We start from the raw sequence: 9,229 nt of genomic DNA, 5'->3' as shown, positions 1-9,229 counted from the left end.
GCATTATGATGTGATGATTCCTGTCACCTGAAGAGCAGCAGTAAATAAAAGTTTCCAGTTTATTTTGCATTGGTTAAAGGGATGCTAATTTTTTCCCTTATGTTCTTCTAACTGCCCATCTTTCAGAACCTATCTTTCAGAATTACGCACGTTGTTTAAAAATCTATATCTGTGTGGAGATTACTCCTTCCTTACAGCAGGACACCTTCCCCAAGAGGGGAGCTCTGTCTGGTGCACCCCAGATGTGTGGCAGACTCTTACATCTGTGCAGTGGAATGCTGTACTGATAGACCACGGCCACGTCAAACAGCTCAACTGGACTGACGCCCTTTTGCAACCTGAGCTAATTTATTGGCTTATGTGGCTCTTCAGAGCAGTCGGTCTAGATAACTTGACACATAGTGTCAGCTGGTGGAGAAATACAATAAGCCTGTCCTTTTTAACTAACCTAAATTTCAGTTGTGTACATTTTAAGCAGGTGCAAACGATGATCACTGGAGTTAGGAGATTAATAAAATGCCCTTTTCCCTTCCCAACCAATTCAGGATTAGGGTCGTGTCAAAAAGCTACGTTTTTACAAAGCATTTTCACCTCACTTTTCCACCCTGCAGGTGCTCTGTAGTTTTCCTTTTAATCCCTGAATTACAGCACCTCTGGGCATCATTCTGTATGTGACATAAGATTACAGAGCGACCGTTAATCCAGTGTACAATTACCTGAATACATGTGAAAAAATGAACAACGAGTGATGTCATCTGTGGGGCTTGTGATCTTCCAGAGTCCTTTTATTTGTGTTAAAGGGTTTGGGGTATTAGCAGCCACACGATTGGCTGACAGCCTCCTGGCAGGTGGCCAGTTCAGTGTGGGAGTGTGAAGCAGGGGAGGGAACAGTAGAGTGGGGCTACAGAGAGATATAAGAGTGAGTTGTCTAATAATTGTTCACTGCACTAGGCACTGCTGTAAGCTGTGCTACCTCAGGAATACACATTTGTACTGATTTTGTAGGTTTCCTGCTGAATTACAGTGAATCAGCTCTTCATTCTGCTGTCATCTCAGGTATACATTTTTTATTATTCATGAATTATTTTACTATCACATTATTTTACTGAAATTATATTAATGAATTGAATAAAGTTTAAAAATAAAAAAATGTTGAATAACCCTATAACCCAGAAAAAGTAATGCCTTCCAGAGTAACTAGTTTTTTAAAGTCAGAATCAATGCGGTGCAATTATCAGGTGATGTCGACCTTTGCTACACACAGTATTAGTGACTGCTGGTGAGTCTAAATGCAGTAAATGTATTTCATAGGATGAATGTCGACCTTCTTGGCTTCTTCTTTCTTGTTTAGTACTGTTCAGTTCAAAGTTTTCAAATAATGTTTGTTACTATTACTCTGAATCATCTAGTGATTTTGATTTATTGTTGGGTTTGGTCAGTAATAAACCTGGTTGATAGATGAGAAAATGAATATTTCTGCTGCCTGATTAGAAAAAAAGTCAAACTCATAGCAAATTAAAAATATATTAAAGAAACAATGAAATAAAATCTGGCATGGCACGGTTAATAGTGTAGAATCAGGCATTCCTAAAGCCTTTTGTAATGGCAAGACAGTGCATGAAAGTTACAATGAAATTGTCATTTCACTTATTGAAATTATTTTCTTGAGGTTATTTAATTTTTTTTCTACTGTTTTTTCTAATGTCTTTTGCCAGCAAAGTAAACTGTAGGTTGGTGCATAAGTTTTTAGATGCATGTCTAATTTGTTTGTGAGGAAAACTACATTTGCTCAGGCAATATGTTATCCTGCTAGGGTGGATGTATACTAGATAATGGCATGGTACTGTTGTCCGTAGTCTAATGTTCAAGGTAGTATTCTAAGATGTTCTGAATAACTCAGACAAATGTTTGTTGTATACAGTGTGGAAAAAAATGTGTACTTGTAGCACAACATTGCAAAAGTGAGTAACCATGGTATGAATCAGAAGATCGATTATTCTCTAGCTTGAGATGTGTGCTTTCCACTGATGTTTGAAGTGCTGTACTGATATTTCAGACAGGATGAGAAAGGCAGTTCTACTCTTGTGTTTGGCTGCTCTGTGTGCTGCAGTCAAGAAGAAGAGACAGCCCTCTGAGTTGGACTACAAGGTCGATGGTGAGTTTGTACCTGTTGTCCTGTCTGTGCTGTCCCTGATTTTGAAATAAGTGCCACGTTCTTCTTTAAGAGGCATCGTGCAAGCTCATAGGGCTAATTAATAAACGTTTGTCAAAACAGCATAGTACAGTACAAGGAATAGCTGAAGTTCATAATATCAAAGTGTAGCTGTGACCTACTTATATAAGTCTGCTTTAAATATTGAGACCTATTGAATCGTATACAGATATACAGAACATGAGCGCTACTGAGTGCACTGACTGTGCTTGATGGGTGTCCCTGCAGCAGAGAAGGTAAACACGAGAGGATGTGCCAACCTCACCACGGTGCTGGACAACTGGAAGTTCGCCATCATGACTCAAGTGAAAGACCTACTGTTGAACGACCACAACACTGTCCTCCCAGACTACGGGAGGTGAGGGACTCTGCTGGGCCTCCGGGGGGTGAATGTGAATGACGCTCCAGACAGAGTGACTACTGCTGCTGTACATGGCAAAGGACATTTGGAAATTGATTGTCTGAGTGTTTTAACACTACAGAATCAACAAGGTTTTAAACAACCACCAGTGAAGATTAATATTTTTCAAACAAATTAACAGCTAAGCCTATGTAAACCATATGTAACTTCCCATATGTAATTAGTCACTAAAGCACTAATATGAAGTGTTGTTACTACCAGTCTTCCCTTTGCTATGAACACACCCTTTTACCTCCCTCTGAGAAAGTCATTGTTTGTTTAGACGAGGGGTTTCCAGCGTAAGCAGGTTTGCTATGTCTCTTTAAATGATCAGTTGCTAAAGGCTATGGAACAGGGTTCTAGTTAAACTAGTTCACCTAGTAAAATGTTCACTGGATCAGTTTAACACTTCTCCCAAGTGAAGAGCTCTTTCTAACTTAAAGAAACGTACAAAACCAGGGACTGCGGCTTGAAATCCTGGCTTTCGACAGTGTCTCAGCTGCCTGTTCCCCTCTGTCTCCTCTCACTTCATGCAGGATACAGCCCCTGTCTGAGGCTCTGGGAGACCTTTACAAGGAGTTCAACGCCTTGAAGGAGCGTCTGGGCGAGCTCACCACCAAGTTTGAAGGCATCGAGTCCTTTGTGGATGATATGCAAGCAGGAAGGAGCCCCTCAGTCCCGAAAGTCGAGCGGCCCAGGCTGACACCCGAGGTCCAAAGACCAGGTCGCAGAGTCCTGGTCCGGAAAGTGAAGAGACCAGAGTCTGCACAGGAGTAGGCAGAGCTCCTGTGTCTGGAGTTGGATTTGCCTACCACATACAGCCACTTTTACAGAACATCTCTTGTTAACAATAAATTGCAGAGATATATGCCAGCTTCGTTACAATCCTCAAAACATACTGTGCACATTGTGTTTTTAATGGAACATTTCGCAGAAGTACGTAAAGTTAAAAGTCCCTTTTTACAATTTGATGTAATCAATATAACAAATTGATATAATCAGACTCTTCTGGTGCTTTTTTTGTATCTGAGCATCTTTTAACTCTTTAAGTTTTCGTTTTTTGTGTAAAACATATAGGAAGTGTTTATGTATTGTAGGATGCTTCCTTTGATTGAAAAATAAGTCAAAACAATTTTCATTGTCATACAACAATATTTACTGGCAGTGACACTTAAAAGTCCTGAGTATCTCTGCAGTTATGTTGAATATTCTGATGTTATTAGGTTGTCAAATCATTTTATACCAAGAGTATGTATATTGTATTATTAGATACATACAATTCAGAGTTTTATTCATGCTTCAAATGGTATTCAGCTTCAATGATAAAACATCTTACGTGGGGTGAAACTCCCCAGAAAGCACTTATTTTTTCATTCACTCAAAACGTTGCAGAGTGTGCACCTTGAATGTGGCTGAGATGATTTTTTCAGTGTCTCACAGTTCATATCTGGCTCTCTGGGAGCCAAGATCTGGCTAGTGTCCACCGCACTCCCGCCAGGCTATAAAACCAGCTTGAGAGTTCACAGACCTTTGCACTGGGGTTAAGCCTGCTCAGGGTGTGCTGAATAGTACAACGCCACTCAGTGGCAGCATGTAGTATTGTATATAAGCGATGGCCTGACAGAAATACATTTTTATGTAACGTGTGAAGAGAATGCGTCTGTATATTATGTACCTGTATTCTTGCAAACTGCTTGAAATAAATTCTATTTTAGAAGAACGATTTGCCTACTGTGGTATCTAAGGTATCATGGGTCGAATATTGAGAAATACAAGATATTTCCACGTCTGGAAAGAACATTGGAGACCCTTGAGATGAGGTCTGGCTATGGGCATGTATTCATATCGTACAGAGGAACCTGCTGCAGGCCTGCAAAGTGCAGAGCAAACCCGGGCGGACAGCCGAGTTCTGATGGCTTCCTGAGCGCTCATTGGGCTTCACTGCCGACAAGAGGTGCAGAAAAGCCATGCCGATCTCTTGCGTTTGTTTCCAAACACTTTTTGATTGTTCTCCTGGTCTGTAATGGTCTTGGCATCGTTATTCTATGTCATTGTGACATGGGTGTTGCTACTGCGTCAAGGCATAAATATCGCGACACAGTTCCGCTGTGGCGAACTAGCCATTGCGATCGCGACAAGGTGATTTTCTGTCATATGCTCTTGTCACCGCGACGCGCAGCTGCTGTCGAGACACTGTTTTGTGATCGCCAGGCAAACTGTTACAGTCGCGACGGCTTGTCTGCTATCGTGGAATTTCTCAGACCTGAAAAGATTCAGTCCCTTCAGCCCGTCAGTATAAGACATTCCCTGAACAACCAAGAAACCGTGCTTTTATTTTATTTAAGCAATAAGGCACTGAGGCCGTGCTACTGTATATCGTGACTAGAGGCACAGTAAAAAGGCGTTGTTAGGCCCGACGCGAAGCGGGTTTATAATATAAATAAGGGTTTTGGTAACATGCTGCTGCACACCTCATACTTTTGGGCTCTGGGGTTCGGTTCTGGACTCTGTCCTTCTTTGTGCACTTTGCATTTTGTTCTCCCAATGCTTGCGTGGGTTTTCACTGTACGCTCCTTTTTATTCTCTCCTGCCAAAGTCGAGCTGCTGCGTATTGTATGTTAATTCCTCTAAATTGCTGTTGTATACTGGCCCTTAGCAGATAAGAACATCAATTTGGAGAAACGAAACTGAAAGTCTCCGGTAAGAGGAAAAGGCGTGCTTTTACCATCCGTATTTAGGGAATACCGAATAACTCTCAGCAATTGTAGTGAGGGAAAGCCTAGGTTTAACGTTGAAAACAAGCTATATTAATTCTTATTATATTTTTGAACGTACAATTGGATACATTTACGTGTGTCGTACGTTTACAATCAGATTCCTTTCCTCTTTCACGATGTCTTTAAAGAAGACGTCATCTAACTATCTCGTATGGTCCCTAAACTTTAAAACAGGTGGACCATAATTTCTAGATTGACAGCTTTCTCGGACCGTTGATTGGTGTAAACAGATATATTAAACACGAATCCTTAAAATTATTTGCAGGGAGGAAGAAAGTGAAAACATTTCAGAGCAACAAATGAAGCTCGCAGGTACGTGTGATTACCATTGCTTAAGATGTTATCTTAATATTCAGGCATACTTATCCCTTTTTATTGACTCAATAAATGTTGGTGTGTTTTGAAAACTTCTATGCTGGATTACTTTGATAATAACAAATATTTACGTTAATACTTATTTGTTACGTTAATACTTATTCATATTAAAGACATTGTAATTGAAGCATGACAGACATTGAATAGAAAAACTATTAACTTTTCCACGTATTTCATTCTGTCACAGCAGTAGATCTTAATGATACAACAATAATGATTGTTATAAATTTTGAAAATACAGGCTGTGGACATTGTGTCACCATTACCATTGCAAATCAACGGAGGTCTGTTTCCTATATCGTTTTGCGTTCCACGTTATTGGATAAGCATTATTATTAAATGACTTACAAAAAGATCCGTATATATTCTTTTGTAAAATATAAAGTACAAAGTATACATGAGACGAAGAGGTGAGGAAGACAGGTGAGGATTATACTGTATGTACTGTACATAGAACTGCGGTCTGAAAGTCGATGCTCCGTAGGCTTGAAAAGAGGAAAAACGAGTATATCGCAATAGGAACAACTCACAGAGATTGCAAGAAGAAGGAAATAGAGACCATCATCAGCTACTGTTCCCGAGCATGATTCTGTTTTTAGTGTATTTATTGAAAAGTGTTATACTCCTCCGCCTGTTATACGGGGGATCTCAGGGTCTTGGGTATCCCAGTGAAACTAACCAAGAAATATTCTGTGAATGTGCTTTGCGTCTTCCATATACTGTATATTTAGTACATAAACCTGATTTGTGTAATATAAAATATGTGCGGAGAAATTTAAATCTATGCTGCATCTAAAGAAATACTCCCATAGAAACCCTACCTGTAAAACAGGAAATATGTGAACCTGTCGTATTTTCTGCAGCTAAGGCTGCACTGCAGAGACATCTTTAGCAATGTCAATGTCCATGTTATGCCTGATAACAGCTCCATGATTAAAGAAGTCTGATGGTTTTGGGAGAGGTGTTGTGGTTTAACCTGTGCTGTCTGCTTGTCTCCTGTGCTGTAAAAGCAGTTCTCTCTGCTGGATGTGTGTGTCACTGTCATGAGTAAGCCACCGGGAGACCAGCCGCAGGGCCAGGCTGTGGGCAAGGAGCATGGAGATCTGGTTCTGGAGCCTGACACCTGTGGAGCCTCAGGGGAGAGTGTGAGTCTGGGTGTGCCCTGTTTCCAGGCTGACAATGGGCATGGGGGTGTGACTGTTTTTTGGGGTGCCTAACAGACCCAGACAGAAGGTGCTTGCATGGCAAAGAGATTTCTCTCTCCGATACATTTAAGATGCTGTTCTGAATATGTTTCTTTTCTCTCCAGTGTGTAAGCAGTCTAGTCTACATTTTTGTCTGAGTTGGAAAGAAACCACAAAAAGAATATCTACCCTGTGTCTTCACTCTCTCCCATCATGTCACATGTCTGTATGCCTTCATTGCTGTGCTTCTATTCTTTATTTTTTTATTTTTTTATTCTTCACTTTGATTTTGACAAGCCTTAGTGAATCATATCGATTAATTTCATAACTTCACACATGTGATCTTCATCTGCTCTGCTTCATCCTTCCTAACTTCATCAAATGATCTGAATGCGTGCATGTTATTGCCAAAGGTCCAGCTAGCCACTTGCAGCACTGTGATAGACAGTAATACTGCATGTCACCCACTACATGTTCAGAAATACTGTATAAAGAAGGGTTAATAAAAGTGGTAAGGCAGCTGTGATCATTCATGTGTTTGTGTTTAGTTGCTCCAGGCCATAATGACGATGCAACAAGCATGTGAAAAGTAGTGCAGAGCTGAGAGTTCCTGATATTGTCTTTATATTCAGACTTCTATTAAATGTGGTATTTTTAAATAAGGCGAGGAATTACAGGATTTCCCTGTCCTATCCAGTATTTACTCTCTGATCATAAATATTCAATCTGTACTTTCAAAGTACACTGAATAGTACTGGAGTTCATACAGTACGATGTTTTTTTTTATCACTTTGTCTTACTTGAGCTTTGTGTTTCTGTCCAAGCATAACACAGCTCTGTGGCAGACATTGAAACGTGGTGTAACAAGGAATTCTGTTTTAAGTCTTCACACTGTGGCTAAGACTTTTCTTTACATTTATAATGGTGACATTTACAACAGGAATTCCTGGCTCGAGGTATTCTAGTTTCTTTGTGCTTTGAGTTCTCAGGCTATTCGTTTGAACTACCATAAATACTGTATTTACGTGAAACACTTCACTGCTTTCTCTCTGTCTTATACAGTGAAGGCACACCTTGAATTATGTGCATAGGGAAGGGAGTTGGCTCAAGGCTTTGAAGTTTGTCCAGGGAATGACATTATTTGAGCCGCAGTAATTATTGTGAGGTGCTGAGGAAGAGTGAAGTGCTGAGGAAGAGGGAACATGAGAAGATGTTTTAGGTTCTCGACTGCAGTTTGGCATCTCCTTTTTAGAAGTTTTGTCTTTACAGTCCAGCATGATGACTTACAGTAAGACATCTTCTTTTGTCGCACACAGAACTGGAGGGAGAGAAAGAAGAAGGACTCAGAGGTGCCTGCTGTCCCTGGGCCACAGGTGAAGATATCCCAGGGTTCCCTTGTCGAGGAAGGTAGGGAACCTGCTCTGTCTTTCACTGCCGTGACCCTGGGTCTCCACTGCACAGGACAGAACACAGGCCTGTGTCAGCTTGAGATCTCCAGCAATAGTGAATCTTCGACAGAGGCCCTTTCATCACTAGTATGAAACATGGCACATGTGGGGATGTTAAAGAGAAATGTACCTTACTCAGGTTCACAACATCGGCCAAGGCCTGATCACCTGATCACCTGAGACTATGAGATAGCTACTGTACATCACCCCACCACCATCACAACCACCCACACTGCAATTTTCTCTCTTACATCAAATTAAAAGGACATCATTTCTTTCGGTGAGTGGATAATTCTTTGTTTTTCTAGGAGGGAGCAAGGAGCAGAGTCCTGCCACACAGACAGGCTGTGAAATGGAAGACCAAAGCAGAATGGACACACCCCATCACCTAGAATTAATGGAGGTGTCTTCGGTGGGAGGTGCAAAGAGGAATCCGGAGACACGTGGTGGTTGCTCAGAGGGGGAAGCCATTGTATTGGTTGGCAATGGGAACCCAACTGCCAAAGAGTCATCCACACCAGAAGAGGGCACTGTGACTATCAAGCCCAGTGCAAGTAGCGATGGACATGTAAGGCAGTGAATAGCTGATTTGTCAGTAGTTGAAATACCTAGGAGTAGAAATGGATGATGGTATTCTTCTCTAGTACCCCATTTTATGTATTAGCTCATTAAATGAACTGATATGGAAAATAAAGTATTCCAAAACATAGGAAAATGGTCAGTTATCATAAACCATCTTAAGAGTCTGATTTTGATGTCTAACATTGATATTAATTTATGGATTGTGTCATCTAGTATTTAATTTGTTCATTTTTCTTGTGCAATGAATTCAG

At 40.7% G+C, this 9,229-nt stretch overlaps 2 protein-coding genes across 4 annotated transcripts in view; both read left to right on the top strand.

The window, feature by feature from the left end:
* The first annotated feature begins 942 nt into the window (after window positions 1-942).
* On the top strand, window positions 943-4,332 carry LOC138241155 (uncharacterized). Its single transcript, XM_069193855.1, has 4 exons — window positions 943-1,056; window positions 2,057-2,155; window positions 2,441-2,570; window positions 3,149-4,332. The coding sequence occupies exons 2-4, from the start codon at window positions 2,062-2,064 to the stop codon at window positions 3,387-3,389; spliced, it is 465 nt and encodes a 154-aa protein (XP_069049956.1). The 5' UTR covers window positions 943-1,056; window positions 2,057-2,061; the 3' UTR covers window positions 3,390-4,332.
* Window positions 4,333-5,605: 1,273 nt separating this feature from the next.
* The window catches only part of rnf213b (ring finger protein 213b), a 43,276-nt gene continuing 39,652 nt past the window's right edge, over window positions 5,606-9,229 (top strand). For 2 of the 3 annotated variants that reach the window (XM_015356491.2, XM_069194569.1), the window contains exons 1-4: window positions 5,606-5,701; window positions 6,778-6,909; window positions 8,265-8,355; window positions 8,705-8,964. In XM_015356491.2, the coding sequence (XP_015211977.2) occupies window positions 6,808-6,909; window positions 8,265-8,355; window positions 8,705-8,964 (453 nt within the window). In that variant the 5' untranslated portion in view covers window positions 5,606-5,701; window positions 6,778-6,807. Of the gene's footprint in view, window positions 5,702-6,774; window positions 6,910-8,264; window positions 8,356-8,704; window positions 8,965-9,229 lie in introns of all 3 variants that reach the window. The other variant, XM_015356492.2, reaches the window with a different exon arrangement.

Source organism: Lepisosteus oculatus, chromosome 9 (assembly GCF_040954835.1).
Source record: "Lepisosteus oculatus isolate fLepOcu1 chromosome 9, fLepOcu1.hap2, whole genome shotgun sequence".
Lineage (NCBI taxonomy): Eukaryota > Metazoa > Chordata > Actinopteri > Semionotiformes > Lepisosteidae > Lepisosteus > Lepisosteus oculatus.
The sequence above is the reverse complement of the archived record's forward strand: the minus strand, read 5'-3'. Positions and strand labels throughout refer to the sequence as shown.